The 26,501-nt window shown below is 36.1% G+C and overlaps 1 protein-coding gene across 1 annotated transcript in view; it reads left to right on the top strand.

Annotated features, from left to right (window-relative positions):
- Positions 1-26,501, top strand: part of CSMD1 (CUB and Sushi multiple domains 1) — a 1,882,041-nt gene that overhangs the window by 1,336,232 nt on the left and 519,308 nt on the right. Inside the window, 1 exon segment of the mRNA XM_021075826.1 lies at positions 19,563-19,650. Coding sequence (XP_020931485.1) covers positions 19,563-19,650 — 88 coding nt within the window.

Genomic DNA, 26,501 nt, shown 5'->3' with positions numbered 1-26,501 from the left:
AAGTAAACCATTTCCCTATTTTTCCTATCAGATACCTTTACATATTTCATTATATTAAGATCAGGAAACAGTTCTGAAGTTCTGGCAAATGACATTAACTTTACGATTAAAAAACCAAGTTCAAAGAGAGATTATGTCATTTATTCACATTAGCAAGTTGAGTTGAAATTTGAATTCAGAGCTTTAAGTTGCCAAAACTTACAGCAACACTCCAAGGTATGTATACTCACCATCCTCATGTTACAGGTGAGGAATCATGGCCCCACATTGTTTATGAAACATTCCCACAAAGCATAGGAAGCAAATGGGACCACTTGCTTTCAATTAGAATGCTTCTCACTGCAAATCACAGGGCTGAAAATAAGATATATCAAAGCTTAAGAACTAGGTTAATATAAAGAAATTGAATTATCCCATGGATCTAGAAGTGTGGAAGCAGGGTACTTTGAGGTCCATTACTAAGGAACCCTCTCTGCCCCCACTCACTGAGTAAGCCAATCCCGTCACAGCTGCAAGACTTCACAAGTTCACGAGTTCACAAGCCTGAAGTTCCAGGCGTTACAGCCCCATGTGCACTGACGACCAAGACCAGGAAGCATGTCCCTGACTCAGGTTTCTTTTGAAGAAAAAGAAAATTTCCTCCAAATATTTCCCTCACTTTTTATGGCCAATAAGTCACTTTTCTGAAGTACAGTTGATTACATAAGTAAAATGACTTTGATTGGCTTAGACAGACTCGTAAAGATCTTCCTCTCAGATTTTAGGGAGACAAGGAAAAAAGGGGGTAGTCAATTGAGCAGTGTGTGCCTCAGATGAGGTTGTGAACCAGTCCATCTAATAGGCAGAAGCAGTTACTACACCTCTTACTCTCTTAGCTGGTAATGTGGTTTGGGAGTCCCAAAGATAGCCCTCACATTCAACAACTCACTGGAAGGACTCACAGAACTCAGGATGTCCATTATACTTATGGTTTATTTCAGCAAACAGAACAGACTAAGGTCAGAGACAGGAGAGTGCTTGCATGGCAGAGTCAAGGAGAGACCAGGAGCCACTTGGCTGGTGTCCCTTCCCCAGGGAGCTGTGTTCTCCAATCCATGACCTGTGACAACTTTCCTGCAGCATTGCCAGCCAGGCAAACTCACGAGGCTTAGTGTCCAGGGTCTTCATTGGGTGAGTCAGTAGGCAGGACTGACCACCAGCACCACTCCCCATAGGCTCCAGTCCTTGCAGAGGTTAAGCTGCTCCCACCATAGTCACACTGAAGCATAGACCCCCTGCTTTGTCCCAAGGCTCCCAAGGTCAACAAAGATGCTCTTATCAGGCAGAATATTCCAAGGGCTTAGAGGTTACTCCCAGGGGCAGATCAAGAATGGGCCTTTGAATATGCAGGTGAGAACACCCCATTCTTGCTGACTTCCACTGCAATGATGATAAAGCCAGATGAAAACTGGGTAGAGATATTTTAAATAAGGGACATGCATATTCATCTTCACATTTTATCCTGAATCTTCTCCAATGGAATGATTCAGTTTTATGTATTTTAAGTATGTAGATAGTTTTGAATGAATATATCAATTTCCTTTGCTTCTGTGATCTTCACCCACAGTATTTTAATACGAGTAGCTGTTTACATGTGTATCCAGTAGATCCTGTTTACATGTGTATCTGATGACCATACAGCAATGCATAGTAAATGTTTCACATGTTTTCATTTTTAGTTCAAAAGTAGTTGAATGTTTTTGGATGAACATACAATTTTTTATGTCATAAGTTTGAAAAATATGTACGTTTAACATTTACAATATTATTTTTTTAGCTGTGCCCAAGGCATGTGGAATTTCCTGGGCCAGGGATTGAACCAGAGCCACAGCAGTGACAACACCAGATCCTTAAATGCTCGGCCACCAGAGAATTCCAACATTTATAATTTTTAATTAGAAAATATCCATACACCTTTTAAAAATTAGAATGGCTATTAGTGGCTAAGGATGAGATACGATTTTTGTGTGCATAGGCAACCTGAGCAATTTTTCACTGTATTTTGATCCCATTGCATTGTTTTTTAATTCTGAATTGGGAACAGGCTTAAATTTACATAATTCAGGCTTTATTTGCATCATACAGGGGGAAGAAACATCCATTCACTGTCAGATCTCACCTAGTTTTCCAGCTTGTCCATTTGAAAGAAAACGGGGCACTCTCATGGTACCTTATACACAGTTCATCTCTGAGTCTCTCTACCTCCTGGACCCCCAGGCCTTAGATTATAAACATACTTTTGAGTGGTATTCTCATTGTCATTGTAATTTATATTATACTCTACATAGACATTTTAAGTTGTGTTTTATGAGAAAAAGAGGATTCATTATATATTATTTTGAAAGATTTACTCTGTAATTTCTTTAGTAGTAGAAAATTAGAGGAAGATTAAAAAAAAAACAAAAAAACCTGTCAGCAACTATTAAATAAATGAGTGATTGGATGCGACAGGGCACAGAGTTTAAAACTAAAAGTACCAGGTAATAGGCTATTCACTAAGGAAGGACAGCTCTCAGGTTTGAAAGAGCCCACTTATCAAAATGTTTTTTTTTTTCTTTTTAAAGTAGAATTTGTACTTCTGAAATGATAATTATAATTTTTAAAGCCTCTTGCTTCATTTTGTCATCATCCCCTCTCAGCGTTCTTCTTGAAGCATTTGACTAACCAGAAATGCAATCTCTAAAGAAGGAGTGACATTAGACAGAGCCCTCTGCACCTAAAAAAGACAAGCAAAGGGAGGTGGACAGGAATGAGGCAGAACATGTATGTGAAGCTTGACTAGGACATGGGTGGTTTCACCTTTTAATTGAAGCCATTTCCAGTTTTAAATATTATGGAAATGAATCATTTGCATTACAGTCATTTTAATTAGTTATTTTAAAAAGAAATCCCAGGAGATTCAGAATCAAGGAAACATATCACATGCATTGGAAAGAGGCAACCTGCTTGCCTTAAACCTTCTATAACACCCATCAAATTTGAGATTTAATCATTGCAGTTCAACTGAGAAGCTTTTGGCACTTCTCTTACTAAAAAATAATCTCTTGTTAAGCTGGAGATACCCCAGGGACAGTCTTTCATTTGGGTTCAACATCTAGGTGAGAGTAACCAGGGATGGGACAGTTAGGAATGGAGGTCCATGGAGCAAAATAGGATGTTCCCAACCAGTGCTGTTGACCTAAAACTTGACCCTTCTATAACAACATGGTTACAGCATCACACACTTAAAAGCTAACATTGCACATCACAGCCTTTTAAAATTGCCTGAGTACTTTTAATCTTGCAGTGTATGTTTGCATTTTTATTAGTTTTTTTCTACTGAGAATTTCCAAGAAAAAACTTGCTAATTTTCTCCCGGTAATAATGAACTCTGAAAGAAAAATTCCTACATAAATGATGAGAGGCAAATGGCAAATGTACCTATGGTTATAGAACTAGAATTCTCTAACTGCGCAATTTGTAATATACGGAGTACTGAGCTGCAATTTGGAAGGGCAGGGAGAGGCGTCTCTTCGGGAGTAGTTAAGACCTTAGTCTAATATAGATGAAGCCAGATTGTCTTTGGAGGGAGGCAGATTTCATGTTTTAAAGACAGGTTAAGTATTTCAGGTCACTTGTTTACCTGCTAGTGTCTAAGCAGAAAAATCCCAACTTGCTTCAAGATAAACACTTTGAGAGCTGTATTTGGAATATTTTCCTTGAATAGTTAAATTCCCTCCCTTACCTGAGGACTTCAGTCTTTAATTATTCAACCTGATCTGAACTTGCTAAAATCACCAGACATCTCCCATATTGCCAAACCAGTGGATATATTTTTTAAACTACTTACTTCACTTCTTAACATTGTTTTGAACAGTTTTCATCTTGGAAAATTCTCTTATCTTGACTCCCCTGACATCAAGGCTGCCTCCTTGAGTGCCCCTTCTCACTAGCTTGGCTATTTTATCTGCCTGTTCTTGACCTGAAGATGTTGGAACCACTCCAGACTCAGCCAGAGGCTGACTTCTGTTGTTTCTCAAATTAGTCATCAGCTAAGCTGTATTGTTTTCCTCCCTGTGCTGGTCCCTGTACAGATTCTGGGAATAGAATACTGAACATGACAGAAAACTCTCTACTTCAAGGGGTTTACTTATGTAGGAAGAGTCCTAAATAAATAACTAATATAATTTCCAATAGGGCTAAGTGCTATCAAGAAAATAAAATGAGTCCCAGGATAGAAAATGGTGTAGAGAGGCTGCTTCTTTAGCTAGGGTGGGTGGTCATGGAAGGGTTCTAGGGGGAGGTGACCTTGGGCTGGTCTCCTTGTGAAAAGGCAGTGCCATGAAGATGGGGCTGACAGGTGTTTCAGGGAGGAGCAGCATGTGCCAAGAAGCAAGCCAGGATTTTTCCAGGGTGAGAGAGATGATCGAGTCTCACTCTATATCACATCAAGGTTTAAATAGCACCCATGTGAAAAAAATGGGCAGGAGATGGGATCAAGATGGCAGAATAGAAGGACTGGAGCTCAGCTTCTCTCATAAAAACAACAAAATTTACAACCAAATGCTGAGCAATCTTCAGCCAAATGGACCAGAAACTTGCAAAAAGATATCCTACTCCAGAAGACAAAGAGGAGGCCTCATCAAGATGTAGGAGGGGCAATTAAGTGATATAAGCAACCTCATACCCCCCATTTATAATTTACAATTATAAATGTAATAGATTCATCTAGTAATAAAAAAAGGAAAAATAAATAAATAAATAAAAATAAATATCACCCATGTGACAACAACTCCCCCGCTACATCACTTCTGACACAGACACATAAATCCAGCATACTTGTTGGCCTGTCCACTGGCTGTCTATTGGCATCTTCAGTATAACAGATCAAAAATGGACTCTTCTGCTTCTCATCTTGATCTGTTCTCTTGCATTCCACACCACTGTAATAATAGGGTCCTACAGTCAGCTACTTCTGGCAGATAATTTTTCCCCCAATCCTTATGACCTAACCAATCCCAAAATCATTTCCATTTTATCTCTAACACAGTATCTGCAGGTTGCTTTCCATCTCCTGGTCAGCTGCCCGTCCAAGACAGCACCATCGTTTGTGCGGACCACATGGACAGTTCCCCCCTCCATCTGCCCATCCTGTGGGATTAGCCAATTGAAGCGTTTCGCATAAGTCAGACCTTCTCACCTAGACATCTTCAGGGCTTTCCCATTCGGTTCCTACTTCTGTTCAATCTGCAGTGAAATGCAACTTGCCTTTCTTTCGTTGATCCTCTGAATGTTCCCATCCCAAGGAGCTTGATTTGCGTGATTTACTGGCCAAGAGGGCTGTTATGTTCACTCTATCTGTATCTAACTTCACTAATCGTATAAGTTCCAGTTTAAGTGTCATTTGCCTTCAGGGGCCAGCTGTGACCCCATCCTAAATCTGATCCTCCCTCCTCCCACTCTTAAGGCTGTTCTGTTCTTTGCTCCAAAGCACCCACTCCACAGTTTGTAAGGAGTGCTGCTTTGAGGTTTCATTGCATGGTGCTTTCTCCATGAGGTCTTGTTAAACCTCCCAGAGGCTAACACAGAGGCCCCCTGTACTGGGCGTTCAATCAGTATATTGCTGAATGGATGGTGAATAACTAAATGGAATTGGCCACAATTAATTTGCTATTTCTGTTTCCAAGTGTTATTTCCATGGTGATTTAGATTACTCTTACATATCAAAACCCCCCAATTATTTGAATTGTTTGCTTCTTATGCATAAAAATGCAGTCTGCTCAAAAAATATGTTAACATCTCTTGCCAGCTTTTAAACATAACACAATAGTGCTGTAAGAAACAAGTATAAATACTGTGAAAACAAAATTTCAAATCCACTTACTTCTAAGTTGAAAGGCATGATTTCCTATACAACTGGTTTTGTTTGAGTTATGAGACACGAAACCCTGTGTTTTTGAAAGGACAATTCTGAAGTTATATCTCTTAGCTTTTGCTTACACTATGCAAGTCATCTTTGTTTTTTACTTTATGAAAAGTACATGTTGCTTTCAGTGTTAATATCATTTTACCTGCATTTTTTCCATGTCTACCATGGGCTATTTTCCCTAATCTTTTGTAATGTAAAATTCCCCTAATCTTGTGTGTTGTAACATCCCTCTATAGAATTTCCCTGAGGATGAGAATCATAGAGACAGACTCATGAAATATTGGATTTGAAAGAAAACACTGAAATAATTTAGCCCAAGATGTTTACAGTAGAAGGAGGAGAGGAACAAATGCTGGTGGAAATATTCTTTTTATTAGGAATTGCAGGAGTATTGTAAGGCTAAGACACTAAATCTTCACAGTACATTGCATGGCAGGTATTTCAGGTGAGCAGATGCAGGTTCATAAAGGCTCAGCACTAAGCTTGCCCAAGGTCCCACAGCTGCTGAAATCATCTGTGTTTAATTCCTGTTCCACCACCCACACCTTGAAGGTCGTTTAACCCTCCTGCTCTTTACTCTCTAGAATTGAAAGTAAAGAATTTGGACTATATTGTGTAATTTTTTTCATCACAAAAATTTCTGTGACTTTTCTAACACAAGCCTTTCATCTTATTTTTCAGTTTATATCCTCTAGCAATGATACCTGATTACTTTCCCTTTTTATCAGGAATTATGTGTGGTCCTTTCAGTATGAAAGATGTTGCCAAATTAGCTTAAATGCTGTTCCTTTCACCACTTACCAAACTTTGATTTTATAAGGGAATATAAAAATATTGATTGTGTAATCCCATGAGATGATATTTACCATTTAAAAAAGTGAAAAACCCAATTTGAAGAAAATATTTTAAAATAAATATTTTTACTATGCACACTCACACATATATATAAATATTTTTACTATACACACACTATATATATATATATATATATATATATATAAGGAAACAGAAAAAGGAAACATAAAATATTGATTAAGCATAATCCCATATTTACCATTTTGAAAAATCCAATTCAAAGGAAGTATTTTAAAATAAATATTTTTACTATACACACACATATATGTAAATATTTTTACTGTACACACACACTCACACACACACACACACACACACACATATACATATATACACAAATCTTCCTTGACTCACAATGGGGTTATGTCCTCCTAGCCCATCATAAGTTGAAAATATGGTTAAGCGGAAGTGCATTCGATACACGAACCTGTGGAACATCATAGCTTAGCCCAACCCACCTTCAGCATGTTCAGAACACTAGCCTTGGGCAAAATCATCCAATACAAAGTTTATTTTATAGTAGAGTGTTGAATATCACATTCATTTATTGAAAAATATACTGAACATGAAAAACGGAACAGTTGTCTGGGTCCAGGATGGTTGTAAATATATGGGCTGTTGAGAGACCTTCATGATGGAGGCTGACAAGGAGTAGTGGCTCCTGCCACTGACCAGCATCATGAGAAAAGAGGTGATCTGAGCATGTATCACTAGCCAGGAAAAGATCAAAATTCAAGATTCAAAGTATGGTTTCTATTGAATGCATATCTCTTTCACACCATCAAACATCAAAAAATTGTAAGTCAGACCATTGTAAGTTGTGGACCATCTGTAGTTCATTTTTAAATTTCATATTATAACTACCTGTAACTAAATACACACACATGTATACATGAGTATAATGAAGTTGGATGTATCTGAAAGTCACGTGAAATGCACATGTGACAGGGTGAGACTCTGACTCTATTTAAGAATCTGTGATGGAAAAGAATCAGAAATATATTTATATGTGTGTGTTTGTGTGTATATATATATATATATATATATATATATATATATATATATAATTGAATCACTTTGCTCTACACCTGAAATTAACACAACATTGTAAATCAACTAGACTTCAATTAAAAAAAAAAGGAATCTCCTGGAGTTCCCGTCGTGGCGCAGTGGTTAACGAATCCGACTAGGAACCATGAGGTTGCGGGTTCGGTCCCTGCCCTTGCTCAGTGGGTTAAGGATCCGGCGTTGCCGTGAGCTGTGGTGTAGGTTGCAGATGCAGCTGGGATCCCACGTTGCTGTGGCTCTGGTGTAGGCCGGTGGCTACAGCTCTGATTCAACCCCTAGCCTGGGAACCTCCATATGCCGCGGGAGCGGCCCAAGAAATAGCAACAATAACAACAAAAAAAGACAAAAGACAAAAAAAAAAAAAAAAAAAGGAATCTCCATCAACATCAAGAACATCTTCATGTTGATAGTATTTATATTTACTGTATTAGTCAGAACGTACTTAAATATAAGCTTCTGAAATCACTTATAAACTATAACAAAAAAGAAACTTTCTATGGGTACTCATCACTGAGATAATTCATATTTCATAATTTTTAAATCTAATAATTGACAACTAAGGATTTAAAATGTATTATCTTTAAAATAAAATATTTAAATATAAATATAACATAATTTTATATATTCATGTATGTAATCCTGAAAACAAGTATTCATTGAGTTTTTTCCCCCCTTTTCTCTCATTTAAAGGTTATAAGACTAACGCTTTAGATCCTATGCAAAATGGTAATCTAAATTGGCCTTGTCCAGTGCTGTCTTTACCGTTAGAAGACCATGAATAATAGGTATCCTGTAAGACATCTTTGAGTGGCTCTAAAAATTATTCATGAATCATAAGTCCAGAGTCCTTAATTTTCACAAAAAGACTAGAGCAGAAGTGACAGGCTGTGGAACCTCCAGCTAAGGCAGCTTAGTCCCCAGGTGACGGTCACTCTGCATTTGTGGGAGCCAGCAGAGGTCAGAGACATCTCTTTTTGTTGCTGCCAGGATACATCCAAGTTAACTTCTAAGAGGATGATATGGAATCAACAGCAATGAGGACAGTTCTCAGGGATTTTGTAAAAAGTTCAGGTATTGCTATTAATTTATACTCATTTTGCACTGGCACATACTTATTTTTCATTTTATTTGAATAGCAAATAAACATCTTGCTTTAACTTGAAGATACGTAAAGAAAATAACCCCTCTTTGAATATTTGCTGCCATAGTGATTTTAACAGTTGCAAGGATAATTAATAATACCATATCGCTTATAAGAAATCTTGTTCTTCTCTTTGACAGAAAACCAGTCAAAAAGAGGGAATGTTAGTGGAAAGAAAAGAAAGCTTAACAGAGAATTTGGAGTTTTTAAAATTACCTGGACCATAAGTTGCCTGCAGGCAGTGGTTAGAATAATGTTAGAACCTCACAAGGTTCTGAATGCCCACCAAATAGTCTTTATTTGTTGTATAATAGTCATTAAACATTTCTTGAAAGAGTTTCTTTTTTAATTTATTTTTATATGTATTTTTATTACTCAATGAATTTGTTATATTTATAGTTGTACAATGATCGTCACAATCCAATTTTATAGGATTTCCATCCCACAAACCCAACACATCCCCCCACCCCCCAACCTGTCTCCTTTGGAAACCATCAGTTTTTCAAAGTCTGTGAGCCGCTATCTGTTCTGAAAAGAAGTTCATTGTGTCCGTTTTTCAGACTCCACATGTCAGTGATAGCATTTGATGTTGGTGTCTCATTGTCTGAGTGACTTCACTTCGCATGATAATTTCTAGGTCCATCCATGTTGCTAAAAATGCCGGTAGTCTGTTCCTTTTAATGGCTGAGTACTATTCCATCGTGTGTATGTACCACCTCTTCTTGATCCACTCCTCTGTCAATGGACATTTAGGTTGTTTCCAGGTCTTGGCTATTGAAAATGGTGCTGCAGTGACTACTGGAGTACATGTGTCTTTTTGAGTCATGGTTTTCTCTGGATAGATGCCCAGGAGTGGGATTGCTAGATCAAATGGTAGTTCTATTTTTAGTTTTCTGAGGACTCTCCATCCTGTTTTCCCCAGTGGTTGCACCAATTTACCATCCCACCAACAGTGTAACAGGGTTCCTTTTTCTCCACACCCTCTCCAGCACTTATTGTGTGTAGACTTTTGGATGATGGCCATTCTGGCTGGTGGAAGGTGGTACCTCAGAGTGGTTTTGATTTGCATTTCTCTAAGAATGAGTGATGTTGAACATCGTTTCATGTGCTTTTTAGCCATCTGTATGTCTTCTTTGGAGAATTGTCTGTTTAGGTGTTGTGCCCATTTTTTGATGGGGTTGTTTGTCTTTTTGGTATTGAGTGGTAGGAGGTGTTCATAAATTTTGGAGATGAATCCCTTGTCAGTGGATTCACTTGCAAAGATTTTCTCCCATTCTGAGGGTTGTCTTTTCATTTTGTTTAGGGTTTCCTTTGCTATGCAGAAACTTTTAAGTTTGATTAAGTCCCATTTGTTTATTTTTGTTATTATGAAAGAGTTTCTTAATAATTCATTTATTACATTAGTAAGTTTTATTATACTAGAAGCTAAAATATTTTTAAAAATAAATTACTATAAACTAAAAGTTTGATTTAAGACCATGGCCATAGAATTGGCTGTAAGAGAACACAGGTCATATTAAGATACAAAAATAGTGGGCCTTCAATTTCTAATGCTTTAAAAAGTCAGAGAATTAAGGTAGGTAATGAGATAAGAACAAGTACAGATAAAAATCCCTGGCATTATATGAAATTAAACACTTGAAAAATCTAGCCTAGACTCATATACAAGGCCAGTTGCTTCTAGGGTGTTTCTTGTCCATTCATTAATCTGAAGTCTAAAACAATACCGATCAAAGCAGTATGTTTTTGACAACTTATTTCCATGTAAACTATCCATTTAAAATCTAATGTTACAATGATGAGAATTGATTATCCAAATGTCAACATTTCTGATTTCACCTTTTTCTGTAAAGCTTGTCAGTATGGGCTTGCCACTCTATTAAAACTAACTACTGGTAGGGACTGTGCAAATATTCAGTAGATAGAGAAAAGCAGAGTTCTCATTGTGGTGCAGCAGAAATGAATCCAACTAGGAACCATCAGGTTGTGGGTTTGACCCCTGGCACTTGCTCAGTGGTTTAAGGATTTGGCGTTGCTGTGAGCTGTGGTGTAGGTTGCAGATGTGGCTTGGATCCCACATTGCTGTGGCAGTGGTGTAGGCTGTTACAGCTCTGATTAGACCCCTAGCCTGGGAACCTCCATGTGCCAAGGATACGGCCCTAAAAAGACAAAAAGACCAAAAAAAAAAAAAAAGAAAAAAGAAAAAAGCATCCAAAATTTGGTTATGTATGTAGAAATGGCCACACGATGCCCTTTATGTGAAAATAATTGTGTTATAGCTAAAGAAATGACTACAATAGCAAAATGTTATAGAACATTTAATCAAGTTATTGATTTCTGAAAAGGAGTAATATGGATAAGTTTTATTCTTATTGAGATAAAACCTCTTGCAAATCCAAAAAGGGAAATGCATTAAAACATAGGTATTGCTTTTCATTTTAGTAAAGACTGAGTCCATTAAATGTTGAAGGAACAAATGTCAGTACTGACTTATTTCCAGCTGATTGCAGCAGAAGTCTGAAGTTTACAGTATCCCTAGACACACAGGCTAGTGTGGGGTGTCTATCAACTGAAGGTCATTGATAGACTGGAGATATTGCTACCAAGGAATTTCAACCAGAATGTGTTTTTTGTAACAACATTTCTGATTTTTGGACAACTAAAAACATATGTCACCTCTCTGAAGATTTGAAATGGTTAGAAATAGTCCCAAAAGTTGATCCAGCTGAAACATGTCTTTAGTCCTCCAAAGAGATAAGTATCAACAATAAAATATGTTATAATAAATCACAGGAGCAAGTTCACGAAAAAGTGTGAATTTCTTTAAATGGCTTCTATTTCAGAGTATTATTCCAAAGATATTTAAACTAAATTTTAACTAAACAATGCCGTCTTACATGAAGATTTAATATTCACATCAATTCATTGTTCTAGTGCGCTGGAGGTAGCTTATGGCCTCATGTGGAAATCCTGTGAATCTGTTTTTTTTACTGCAGGAAAATTGCCACCAGATGGTATTTGAACTAAAGCCTCATGGTTGGAACCATATGGTTTCCCATGTGTATGTTTGATTGGGAGTATGGTTGAAAACACCTTTTTCCTTTCCTTCTTGGTTCTTTTTTTAATAGAAAAGGAATTTTATTATTAAGAATTTTTAAAAATTATTATTTTTGATTTAAAATTTTTTTAAAATTTTCCCGATACATTATTTTTTTTCTGCTGTACAGCATGGTGACCCAGTTATACATACATGTATACATTCTTTTTTCTCACATTATCGTAATAAAGATTATTTTTTAAAACCTTACTTTTGCAAAGCCCTTTAATATATAATGTCTCATTAACTGACTGAAGCAAATGTAGGGAAAGGAACCTGGATTTTTAATCAATTGAATCGTAACCCTGTCCTCAGTTTTCTTTCTTATAAAATGGGTTTAATATTATCTCCTCATGGAATGATTGCATGTGATACTTGGAGTGTCTAGCAAAGATTATATATTTAATTTGACATCATCATGTCATTAGTCATTATTTTTAGCACCTCATTTCTATTTCTGATTGTTTCACTTATGTAAATCTTATATCTACTAATTTATTTATTTATCACAGAAGTAGTTGTTTATACTTTTTTTTTTCTTTTTAGGGCCACACCTGAGGCATATGGAAGTTCCCAGGCTAGGCGTGGAATCGAAGCTGCAGCTGCCTGCCTACACCATAGCCACAGCAACATGGGATTCAAGCTGTGTCTGCAATGTACACCACAGTTCATGGCAACGTGGGTTCCTTAACCCACTGAGTGAGGCCAGGGATTGAAAGCCCATCCTAATGGATACTAGTCAGATTTGTTTCTGCTGTGCCACAACAGGAACTCCCGCTTGTACTTCTTTTACATTTGTTGCTTCCTTTACTTTGGCACTAGTCTAACTGTACAGTTCATTCAAAAATAGATTCATGTTGAATTTTAATTGACAATCCCAAGATACATCTTCAAAGAACACGATGATTTTGTTACCAAACAAACTTGTGTCTGCTTGCACATGGGCAGTAAAGCCAATCTATTGACACCGGGTTGTGGTTAAGGAAGGTATGGTGTTTATTGCAGATACAAAGCAAAGACCCAAACTTCTCTGAGGCTTTCAGGGAAAGATTTTTAAAAACAGAGGTAGGGGAGGTGGAGGGTAGGGGTGTGGGGATGTTTTCTGATTGGTTGGTGGTGAGGTAATCCAGAGTCTACATCATCAACCTTCTGGTTCCAACAGGTATGGGGTCTATGCACTTGTGGGCAGCATACAGTTAATTTCTTTCATCTGATGGTGGTTTCAGTATCTACAAAACCGCTCAAGGGTATCACTCAGAATATTATCTATAGTCTCTGAGGAGGAACTAAAGGTCCTAGACTTTGCAAAATGGCTAAGGAATTATTATTTTGTCTTGCTTGACTGTTTTCCTTTCTTTCTGCATTTTCTCACTTCTCCGAATTTGTTCTCTGAAACTCAGGGAAAGCCTAGGAGGCTAAAGTTTTCTACAGACAAGAAGCAGGCAGAGGATTTGGTGGGAATCTGTCTTGGGAAGGCCTTCTAGGGTCCTGCTCATTTACAATTTGATGGATGAAGCATAATCCTTACTGCTCTACATGTCTCATAGGAATCTTGTGGGGGTCTAATGATATACTGTGAGTCAACATGCTTTGAAAAAGTCATTTGATTATACATATATACACAAATATATATAATTTATGCATTTTAAATCTAAATTCATTCAAAGTCTTTTACAAACTGTCTAATTTGTTCATCCACTTGCATAATTTTACATCTTGCTTTACTATTAGTTAATGATGGATCATGAATCTATGTGTTGAATATTCCTAGTTTTGATTTTAATCTCTAGGGTTTTGGCTAAAATTTCAGTTATTTTAAATATCTATGGTATATGTCCTATTAGATTTCATAAGATATAATTCAGTAAAATTAGAGTTAAAATGATATTAAACCCAGAAATTCCTCTCTTTTGAAAATGTTTCTCTGAGGCACCAGGGATCCTGCCTGAAGCAGATGAATCTCCATGATTCTTTCCAACTTTAAAGCTTCAGTTTTCAAAGAACTTAATTGTTCATGATGCTGAAGAAATAGGTAGTTGGGATTTGGGGAGCTCATTGCTTGCTTGTACATAACCTGTTTGTCATCATGTTTTTTTCTATCATTATCCCATTAAAAGCCTATTTCTGTTTCAGAAAAGCAGCCATATTTTACATTTAGTTGCTCATCACTTTTTTATCTTCTGCCATCTGCAAGCTATTCAGACTTACCTATTTCATTCTGTGCTCTCACAGAATTCCGATTAAGTACACTTTTTTTTTTTTGAATAAGTAGGCAACTTTAACATTATCTTTAAAAATATCAAGAGTGTTTTCCTCTGATTTGGGTGGGTACTTCCAATTTCTGTTACTTCTTTTTATTACTGTTCTATGTGAGAAAAACATTAAAGGGGAAATAGAAGTATACCTTTGTAAGCCTTTATGTTGTGTTTTAGACCTGCTTGGTACTCTAAAATCCTGAAATAAGAACCACGCTAAAGCGGGTGACTTCTGATATAAACAGTGAAGGCCATTCCCCTTGAAAAAGGTGGCTTCTGACACAGCCATGACTATTTTGTTTCAGGGAATGTGGGAGCCATATAACTGATGATGGTGGAAAAAAATATTGAAGTAAAATTCTGCACAGGAGTTTGAAATTTTATTAAAACTAGAATCTTTTTATTTATTTATTTTGGCCACATGTGCAGCATGCAGAAGTCCCCAGGCAAGGGATCAAACCTGTGCCACAACAGGGACAATGCCAGGTTTTAAACCCACTAAGCCACCAGGAAACTCCAAAACTAGAATATTTTTAGAAAATAAATTTTAGAGATTTTTTAGTAAGACCACTGCCTACAGATTGGAAATCTTAACCCAGCTCATGATATAGACTGTAAAACTATGGAGTTTGAGAAAAGGCTGTAGAAATATAAAATTAATGGAAGTTGATATCGTGGTTGGTCATAGATTTATGACTCCTTGGAATACACAGAGACACACACACAGTGGGAAGTACATGTAACAGAAAAGTGAATGGTTTAACCATTTGTAAGTATACAGTTCTGTGGAATTAAGTATATCCACATTATTGTGCATCCATCGTCACTATCCATCTCCAGAAAAATTTAATCTTCCCTTACTACCTGTTAGGTAGTAAAACAGGTAGTTACCTGTTAAACAAAGATTCCTGAGGACTTTCTCCCTTAGTTTCTGGCAGTCACCGTTCTACTTTCTGGCTCTCTGAATTGGACAACTCTTCAATTTTAGTCTCTGCATGTTCTTAGACTAATGTGATTCTCCTCTCTTTTTTTGTTTTTTAGTTTTTTAAATCCATTCTGCCCATATATGTCTTTTGACTGGGGAGTGTATTAGTCTACTAGGGCTGCCATGACAAAGTGCCAGAGACTGCATGGTTTAAACCATATAAATATATTTTTTCACAGTTCTGGAGACGGAAATTTCCAGATCAAGGGTCGGCAAGGTGCCTTCTTCTGAGGCATCCTTTCTTGACTTGTTGACGGTAGTCTCTTGTATCTTTACATGGTCTACACCTGTGTGTGTGTGTGTGTCCTCATCTCTTTTTACAAGAACACCAGTCCATCTGGATTAGAATCACCCTAATGACTTCATTTTCACTTAGTTACCTCTTCAAAGGCTTCTCTCCAAATGCAGTCAAATTCCAGGTATTGGGAGCCAGGACTGCAGCTTAAGAATTTGGGGGGCAGAGGGGGCACAATGCAGCCCAATATAGGAAGTTTATTCCTCTTACATTTAAATAAATTACTGATAGAAATGCACTTATTTTTACCATTTTGGTATTTGTTTTCTGTAGGTTTTATAGCTTTTTTGTCCCTCATTTCTTCCATTACTATCTTCCTTTGCATCCAGTTAATTTTTTAGAGTGACACTTGCAATTCCCTCTCATTTCCTTTTGTTTTTGTTCTATAGATATTTTCTTTGTTGTTACCATGAAGAATACACACAAGATCCTACATTTATAACAATCTGTCTTAAATTGATACCAACTTAATAATCACACACAGAAATTCCACTCCTCTGCACTTCCTTCCAACTTTAAGCTATTGATGTCATAAATTACAGCTCTCTATATAGTGTGCCTGTTAACATAGATTATGATTAATTTATTCATTTATCTTTTTTTTAATTTGTCTTTTGTCCTTTTTGAGGGCTGCACTGTGGCATGTGAAGATTCCAAGGCTAGGGGTCTAATCAGAACTGTTGCTGCCGGCCTATGCCAGATCTGGCACAGCAATGCCAGATCTGAGCCACGTCTGTGACCTACAATGCCAGATCTTCAACCCACTGAGTGAGGCCAGGGATCGAACCTGCAACCTCATGGTTCCTAGTTGGATTAGTTTCCACTGAGCCATGACGGGAACTCTAATTCATTTATCTTTTTAATTTTTCTAGAAAATGAAAAAAATGCAGTTGCAAATTGAAATTAAATAATAGTTTGTTTTTTTTTTAAGTTTCTTCTTGTATTTGCCTTTACCTTAGAACTTTGTATTTGTATGTGGCTTTGAGTCGTTGTCTAGTGTTCTTTCATTTTAACTTGAAGGACTTCCCTTAGAATTTTTTTAAAGGACAACCCTAGTAGTAATTAAATACTTTAGCTTTTGTTTTTCTGGGAATATCTTAAATGTGTCTCTCATTTTCGAAGGATAGTTTTGCTAGCTATATAATTCTTGGTTTGTCATTTTCTCTTTTACTGCTTAAATGTGTTACCCCACTGCCTTCTAGCCTTTAAGAGTTCTTCTAAGAAATCAACTCATAGTTTTATTGATGATCTCTTATTTGTGATAAGTTGCTTTTCTTTTTCTATTTTCAAGATTCAGTGTCTTTTGATAGTTTATGTTTCTTATTGTGAGTCTTTTTGAGCTTTTTCTACTTGGAGTCCATTGAACTCCTTGGAATTGTTTATCTATGTGTTTCCTGAAATTTGAGAAGTGTTCAGCTATTATTTATTCAAATTCATATTTAAGATAGTATTTTAAAATTCTTCATCTAGGAGTTACCATTATGGCTCAGAGGAAATGAAATCAACTAGTATCCATGAGGATGTGGTTCAGTCCCTGGCCTTGCTCAGTGGGTTAAGGATCTGGCATTGCTGTAAGTTGTGGTATAGGGCACAGACTTGGCTCAGATCCTGTGTTGCTGTGGCTATGGTATAGGCTGGCAGCTTCAGTTCAGATTTAACCCCTAGCCTGGGAACTTCCATATGCCACAGGTGAGGCCCTAAAAAGCAAAAACAAACAAACAAACAAAAACAAACAAACAAACAAAAAACTTCATCTAATAAGTGCAATATGTGTTTTAGAGACTAATTTTGTTTCTTTGAATAGGTCATGTTCCTGTATTTCATTGTATGCCTTGTGATCCTTGTTAAAACATTGGCATTTCAAAGAAAAAGCCACCTCTCCTAGTCTTTGTAGATTAATATGATAGATTTCCATGAATTAATGGGCCAGTGAACCTTGAGATCAACCTGAGGTGAAGAATCAAGGCCTTCTCAGGTCTTTTCTGGGCATGTGTCCTGTGTGTGTTTCTTCCCCAGCTGCTTTAAAATATCTTAATTTCCCCAAATGTCTCACCAGAACTTCTTCTAGGGTCTTTTCTGTCCTACAGTATTCTTCTGCTTATCTCTTGCCCCCACATGCCCATGGCTGCAGTCCCCATGCAGTTTTTGCCTGCAGCATTCCCCACTGTTGTCGTCTTAGCTTCCAGTCACCATTCCTCAACTGATGCCTGAGCCAGGCAAGGCAGAAACTTGTCCATCAACACTGTAGGCTCACAGGCAGGGCAGAACATTGTAAATAAGCTCCTCTTTGGTCCTCCATCCTCAGGCGGGAAACCAAGAAATGGGCCAATTCCTTTCAACAGTGCCATCGTCAGTGGAGGTAGGGGCACAAGTAACTTAAAATTCCCTGAAGTTTTCTGCCATTGTGAATGTAGCTCTGTCATCACTGGGCGTTTGCTCAGTTGCTATAGATCTTTGATTAGTTTCCAGGTCTCCTACAGTTATTTTCATACATCTGTAGTTGTTTATTTGATGTTTCCTTGGGGAATGAGGACCTGTTTATTTGATGTTTGCATGGGGAATGAGAAACTTCTATTTTACCACCTTGCTGATGTCACTGCCCAATTGGCTAGATTATTTTTTTAATTGAGAAAATTAAATATTTAGGAAAAATATTTATATTCAAGTAGGATTAATATTTCATGAAGGTTACGGCCATATCACAATTTCATCCTTATTTAGCAATACAAATTAAATCTTGCTATAATTATTAGTGCTTTTTTATGCATGGCTTTAATTAAATGCTAAAGTAGTTCAATATCTATCCAGAGAGAATATTTTTCCTTTTTATGGGATTATTTGAAATATATGTGAGCATGTTTATATTTGTAAGAAAATGCTTTGTAGGTGTAAAAAAATCATGTATTCACACAGGTTTGAGTTGTAGGAAATATATGAATCATCCAGCAGGATGTTCAGAGCTAGTGTAGGTTTCTGAGTTGGTAAATATTCCTGCCTCAGCTATGATATCAAGAGTCCTGGTTCTTGCTGTGTCTCTTCTATTCCATTCATTCTGTTGCCTCCATCTTTGGATTATAACAGGGTGGTCCTGACAGTTACACCTTTGACATCCAAACATGGTAGGGTCCAGAGTGAAAGAGAGATGGTTTGCATTAGCTAACAGGAATATCTTTCCAGAAGCAGTCCTACATGTGTCTTCTCGTATATCATTGAACCAAACTGAATCACAAGACTGCTGTTAAACAAATTTCTGGAAAGAAAGAGGGGATCACTTTGGTAGGATTAGACTAATTAGAAAGAGTGGAATGGTTATTGGAGTAGCGGCCACTCTAACAAGCAAAAGAGTCCTTTAAAAACTGTTCTGTTCCTGTGCAACATCCCAACAAGTGGAAAGGCTTTTTATAAAGTGGATTAAAAAAGTACATCAGCACATTTGCACAAGACCATTAGTTCTTTTTACTTTAATGATAAGCAGACTTGAAGTTTAAAATATAATAGGTAATTTTATGTAAAATATATCTTATATAGATCTTAATAGATAATTAGCATCTCCATTTCATCCATGGGAATGAATGAGGCTTTCTTCTATGTAAGCTAAAGTATTTACAGCACCATGCTTTTTTTCCCCATCATGTTGTTAATTGTAACTTGTCATAAAGGTGATACTGAGAAAATGTGTTTAAATTAAATTTAGACTTTAGTAGAGGAAAGAGTTCTATCCAAAGATTGTTGACATACTAGGTAAGAAAGCTATTTTTCAAGAATAAAAATAGATTTAGCTAAATTGGGCTAAACTGTCTTAATTCTTTAAAAAATATCATTTTAAATCATTGTCATTTATGAACCAAATATAAATTTATTATCTGGATGTTTCCTAAACAGTGACCTAAAGGTATAATAATATTTCTTTCTGTTACAGTAAGTCAAGGAGGTGTTGCTTTGGTCTCTGACATGTGTCCAGATCCTGGAATTCCAGAAAATGGCAGAAGAGCAGGTTCTGACTTCAGGTAGGAGATAAAATCATTATTTGAATAGCATGTTATTTTGAACACGTATATAACTTCACCTTGTAGTTTTAATTATTTTTCCTTTTGATTTAAAGATACAACTTCTTAATTATTATGCAGCTGTAGTATCTGTAGAATTCTAAAACATATTGTGCTGAAAATTCCAGATACTCTGGAGTTTGTGCCTTTCACTGCATAGGCCAATATTAACTCTAAATGGATATGATCAAAATTTGCCTCCAGAGCTTTTATTCTATTTTTTATTTGTTGTCTTCCCATATTTTTTTTTGTTATTTCATTCTTTTTTTAAAATTTTTTCTTATTTTCCACTGTACAGCAAGGGGATCAAGTTATCCTTACATGTATACATTTCAATTACATTTTTTCCCCACCCTTTGTTCTGTTGCAACATGAGTATCTAGACAAAGTTCTAAATGCTACTCAGGAGAATATCCTTGTAAATCTATTGTAAATTGTGTCTGATAAGCCCAAGCTCCCGATCCCTCCCACTCCCTCCGCCTCCCATCAGGCAGCCACAAGTCTTTTCTCCAAGTCCATGATTTTCTTTTCTGAGATGTTCATTTGTGCTGGATATTAGATTCCAGTTATAAGTGATATCATATGGTATTTGTCTTGGTCTTTCTGGCCCATTTCACTCAGAATGAGATTCTCTAGTTCCATCCATGTTGCTGCAAATGGCATTATGTCATTCTTTTTTATGGCTGAGTAGTAAGTATTCCATTGTGTATATATACTACATCTTCCGAATCCAGTCATCTGTTTGTCTTCCCATATTTTAATGCACTTTGGTTAGTGTTTAAAAAAAGATGGTGCAAAAATTTATCAATAGCCTCATAATTATTTCATTAAATAAACATTTATTATAATGGAATATAGTGGCATCAATGCAATTTACTACTGAAAATTATATGATCCATTTTATTAAGATTAAATATATGTGAACTGATTTACCATTTTTACACTATGAATGCAGTGATTTTTTTTAAGATTTTTGCATTCATTTCAATTAGTTCAAGAAATTAAACATTTTCCAGCTTATAAGATGGATACTGGTATTATGAGTAAGCTGCAAAATCAAAGAGTAAAGGGGAGCAAGAAATATGTTTTTTTCTTCCCTGTAATCTCACTATGCTTTTTGCTGTGCTCGAGGCATGTGAAAGTTCCTGGGCCAGAGATGGAACCTGAGCCACAGCAGTGAAAAAGCCAAATCCTTAACCTATAGGCCACCAGGGAACCCCCAATATCACAATTTTTGAGAAAGAAACAACAAAAAAGATATTTGAAGAGAGTTTAGTCTGCTAAAGTGAGCTGAAAATTTAGAGAAGTAGTGATACTATTAGTGAAGGAAGAAGAAATGTTGGTGAAATTGGAGTAGCAATGTTATTTTTTAAAAGGATATAGAAATTATAAACATGTAGAGTGTCTGTAATAAGTTGGCAAATGATATATAATTTTATTACATAAAAAGGAAACGAAAGCATAAATGTGCTACTGAAGTACTTTGACTTCATAGCAGTGTCTGACATATTGCAAAGGGAGTAGACCATTGGAATGGTTACAGGTTAAACATCACACATTTGGGGTACACAGTAAGGTGCTAGTTCAAGATCCTTTGAAGCACAGCCTGATTTGGAGAGTCTTAGTCAAGTGACTTTTTTGGACAAGTGCACACTGGTTCTGGGGAATGGATAAAGAAGTTAACGGCTTGAGTAGAAAGCTGAACAGGAAGATGGTTTTAACTGGAGATTAGCTTCAGTGTCAATCCATGGGGAGTTCCAGGCCACACGTCTTCCACCTTTTGTGCCCACCGCCTTGCCCTTCCTCATTAGCTTCCTCCACTTGGCTGAAGAATGTTTCCCAAAGCAAGAGTTGGTTGTGAGTGATATTAGCACCAAGGGGTGTTTTGTGTCCAGTGGGTGTGCTGGTCATCTAAGAAAGACATTACTCATTTCAAGTGTGAAATAACCATCAGTCAAGGCATGCAGGGATTTGACCTCCTTTAAAATGAAGCAAATAGATGAAATTCATACAGTTTTGCTGGAACTCCTAGAGCGCCTGTGCTATATTTTCCCTTCTTCATTTCCCCTTCAGCCAGAACAGGGTTCCTTATGCCTTCCTTCTAGAAAGCCTCACATATCCCTCCATTAGAATTGCAGCAGTGAATCCTCCCTATGCATTTTATACTCCCAATTTCTGCACCCAGTCTAAGCTTCTGCAGGACAGGGATGGTATCTTCTTGGTCTGCACCTCCTCAGTGACTGAAATAGTGCCTGGTGCACAGGAATGCAAAGGGGTCTGTCACATGCACAGGAGTATGAGGGGATCTGCTCATCCAGCCCCTGTCATCCTGAAACCTAGGAACTTCCCTGGTCTATTTGTCAGACCTCTATTTTAAAACAAGGAAAATTGAAAATTTTTTTCATCTTTTTAGGGCCATACTTACGGCATATGGAAGTTCCTAGGCCATGGGTCGAACTGGAGCTGCAGCTGCTGGCCTACACCAACAGCAATGCGGGATCCAAGCCATATTTGCAACCTAACCACAGTCACGGCAATGCCGGATCTCTGACCCACTGAGCCAGGGAGCGAACCTGTATCCTCATGGATGCTAGTTGGGTTCACTTCTGCTGAGCCACAACAGGAACTCCCACAAATTAAATTTTATCTGACAATGCCAAACTGTTATAGCACCATATGGTAAAGAGAGCCAGAGAAACTGTTTAATCTTCACAAGTTAACAAGGAATTCAGAAATATAAGGGCTGGCATCTATTTAGCCCAAGGGCAAGGACAGAAGATTTTATTAGTTTCTGAGGTGAGTATGCAGGCCTTTACTCTATCTTATGCCTGTTCCTGAAGATATTTTATGCTGGATAAGTGTTAACCATTGGAACTGTGTTGATGTGTCTGGGGTGAAAGCCAGCTGGCATGTCAAGGAAGGCTGTAGTACTCATCCCCCTGAGACTTCCTGTCTTTCACTTTCTTACTTTTCTGGGCAATCTTTCTGCTGTTTACCTGCCTCCAAGTTTATGATCCTTAAGTAATCTAACCACTAAGAAAGTAATTTGAAAGATTAAATTTTATATAAAATTACATTCAAATGCAAATATTATTGTTTTTGCCATCTTTGGGTATATAGTGTGTGTATACCTATGTATATACTGAACTGTGACAAGCTAGTTTTAGGGCATTTTTGTAGATTTCATAGCTTTCTTCCTAGATGATCCTATCAATTGCAAGTAAAGACAGTTTTTATTTTTCTTTTCAATCTGAATATATTTTAGTTATTGTTATTTCCTGGAGGAACTGGCTAGGACCTATATTAAAAGATAGAATAGAGTTGGTGAGACATTTCCTGCCTTGTTCCTGATCAGGGGAAAGCATTCTGATTTATATCAGTAAGAATGATACTAGAGATTTTTCATAGATTCCTTTGATCAGGTTGAGGAAGTGTCCTAGTTTTAGTTTGTTATAGTTTTTTCAGAAATGAATATAAGATTTTTGTCAAAAGATTTTACTCTATTGAGGTGATCTTTTTTGTTTGTTTAGTTGTTAATATGATTAATAACATTGATTGATCTTTTGGTATTAAACCAACCTTGCATTCTGGGATAAAATTAACTTGGCCATGATGTATTATCCATTTTATATAAAAGTGTTGAATTTGATTTGCTATTTTTTTAGAGGTTTTTTATTTGTTAGTTAGTTTGTTGCATGTATGTTCATAAGAGATACTGGCCTATAGTCTATTCTTAAAATGACTTGGTCAGGTTTTTCTGTCAGAGTAATAATGTTCTCATAAAATTAATTGGGAAATATTCTCTCCTCTGAAATATCCTGGATGAGTTTGTATACAATCAGTAGTATTTAGTTCATAAGTTTTTGAGAGATTCATCAGTGAAGCCACCTAGAATTAGAATTTTCTTGTGAGAATGTTTTTAAATTACAAATTAAACTTTTCTACTTACACATCTATTCCAGTTTTCTATCCCTACTTAAGTGAGTCAATTTGATAGTTTGCATCTTTCAAGGGACCTTTCAATTTCATCTGTGTCAAGTTCATTGGCATAAAGTTATTTATAGTATTCCCTTATTTTTAAATCAACAATGATAGGGCATTTCTGATTGCTGGTATTGGTAATTTCTGTTTTCTATTTTACCTGGTCATTAGTCTAGAGATATATCAGTGTTATTAATCTTCTCAAGAAAAGTTTATTTGGCTTCACTAATTTTGCTATATTGGTTGTATTTTTCTTATATTCCATTGCTTTCTGCTTGGTCTCTTTTTATTTTTTTCTTCTGATTACTACTGGATTAATTTGTTCTTCTTTTTCTAGTTTCTTAAAATTGAAGCAGTGATTTAAGACCTTTTCTTTCCAGTGTGAGTGTTCCGTGCTCTAAATTTCACTCCAAGAACTGCTTTAACTGCATCCCATAAATTTTATCTTTTCCTTTCCATGTAGTTCAAAATACCTTTCTATTTCTCCTTGTAATTACTTTTGTGACTCATGAGTTACTTAAAAGTGTGTTATTTAGATTCCAAATATCTAGGAATTTTCCAAGGATCTTTGTGGTCAGAGAACAGAGTTTTATGACTTGAGAATACTTTAAAATTTATTGAGAAGTATTTTCTGGCCTAGAATATGCTCTGTCTTGGCAAAAAATTTCATGTGCACTGGAAATGAATGTATATTCTGTTGTAGTTGGGTGAAGTGTTCTGTAAAGGTCATAATCATTAAAGTCTTTAATAGCCTTACTGATTTTGTGACCACTTGTTCTCTCCGTTATTGTGAGAAGCATATTGAAATCTTCTACTACAATTGTCAGTTTGTCTGTTTCTCTTTGCAGTTTTGGCTGCATGTATTTTGAAGCTCTGTTATTATGTACATACATGTTTGAAATTGACATGTCTTTTTAATGAATTCATACCTTTAATGTTAGGAAGTAACCCACTTTATCCTTAGTAGTATTTTGTGCTCTTGGTAATATTTTTTTGTTGTTGGTATGGTAACACTACATATGGATTTGTGCATCTGCTTCTACATTCAATCTGTTATACTAGATTGTTTTGGTTAAAATATTTTTAAAAAATAATGCCTCACATATGGTTGAAAAAGGAATGGATATTTTAATATTTTTTTCAAGTAATTGTTCATATTCTTCTTTGATACTATAGCAAAAATTGACTATTATATTTTCTTAAATGTTAGCTGTCCTGTCAAGTATGAGACCATAACAGTGATCATGTTATACTTCTTTGCATTAAAAGCTATTGATCTAGTTTCCTTCTTGAATTAATATTTTATTTGTGCATGATTTTGTACCATCGTACATTGGTAATTTGCAAATAAAGATTTGTTTAGTTATGAGTTCTACCAAATGTTGATACATTTCACTATACAATGTCAAAAATATTCCATTTGTTAATGTTACTATAAATCAGAAAAATCTTTAAGCATGGGGAAGTTGTCATACCCATGGTAGCAGATATAAATTTCAAAAATTCTAAATTTTATCAGACAACTTGAATCTTATCATAAAAATGAATATAACATCTTAGTGTTATTATAAAAATACCAGACACTCTAAAAAGATCTCACTAACCACTATAGGGATTTTATTCCACACCTTGAATAGAGATGCACCAGATAAGCTGGGTGACTCTATGCAGCATAAAAATTATTGTTGGAGTTATGGTGAGAAAGAATGTGAAAATTAAAAATATGCTGTTCAAATATTTTCTATTTAGCAACTAAATTAAATTTCCATGGCATCCCTGCTGGTGACTGGAGACTGTGTAGAGATCTTGGACATCAGATATGGAACATCTGTGTTTGTTTATTGACTGTTGCCACCCAGGTGACAGTAGACTCCATGTGCCTTCATATGCAAACTGTAAGATCAAAGTTATATGAAGATATCTTACGCTTATTAATTGAAATAACATGTGAATATGCCTAGCATGTAATAAGCTCCCTATAAACATTGGTGTTTTAAACAGAGAAAAGGGGTATTCTTAATTGTTTAAAGTCTTTGTGAGACTGCTTTTAATGAAAGGCAATTCAGTTCTTTCTAAATTCTTATAATCAAAATGAATGACTAACATATAATCCAAACTAATAACCAGTATTGTCAAGATGAGTGGATAGAATTCATTTGTAGTTAGCACTGTAATTATGTGTAATTTGGGGATGTTTTTGTTTGAAAAGAGTACACTCTATTAGGTTGGTAAAATATTCCTCATCTGATTTTATTTATGCTATTATTCTTGTTTCTTTGGAAATCTTTTGTTTTTGTTAGACAGTCTAAATATTCATTCCAGTATTATCTATGAGGAATTCTAAATAAATGAAGTCTAAAATACAAAGTTTTCTTATTTGAATTTAGATCAATTTGTGGACAGTTTTCTGACAGTTTTCCACACCATCATTTGCTCTCTTAAAGACAAAACTGAATATTTATGAATAGATGGATGGAACAGTTCAGATGCCAGTATATAAGGGATAGAGCTGAGTTGGTATGGGGAGTTTATGGATGGATACTGGCCTTTATTACTCATCTGTTTCCCATGCAAGTAGGATAGGAGATATAATTATTTGCAAATACAGCTGTTGAAATTCAGAATGTCAACATAATAAGATCATGGTTAGAGCTGAGTATTGAAACTCAGTCTTATTGACCTCAAAGTTTATAATAAAGAACTTTGACCTCAATGGCTTTGTAATAAGGAAAATGACAATGATTAAGTCTTTTCACATCTGTCATGCTGGATCACTGGAAAGAGGTGTACAGGGTGTGAATATCACAAGGTAGCTGAGGGAGGAGTCAAAA

This window comes from Sus scrofa, chromosome 15, assembly GCF_000003025.6.
Source record: "Sus scrofa isolate TJ Tabasco breed Duroc chromosome 15, Sscrofa11.1, whole genome shotgun sequence".
Classification (NCBI taxonomy): domain Eukaryota; kingdom Metazoa; phylum Chordata; class Mammalia; order Artiodactyla; family Suidae; genus Sus; species Sus scrofa.
This window is presented reverse-complemented; position numbering and strand designations above follow the sequence as displayed.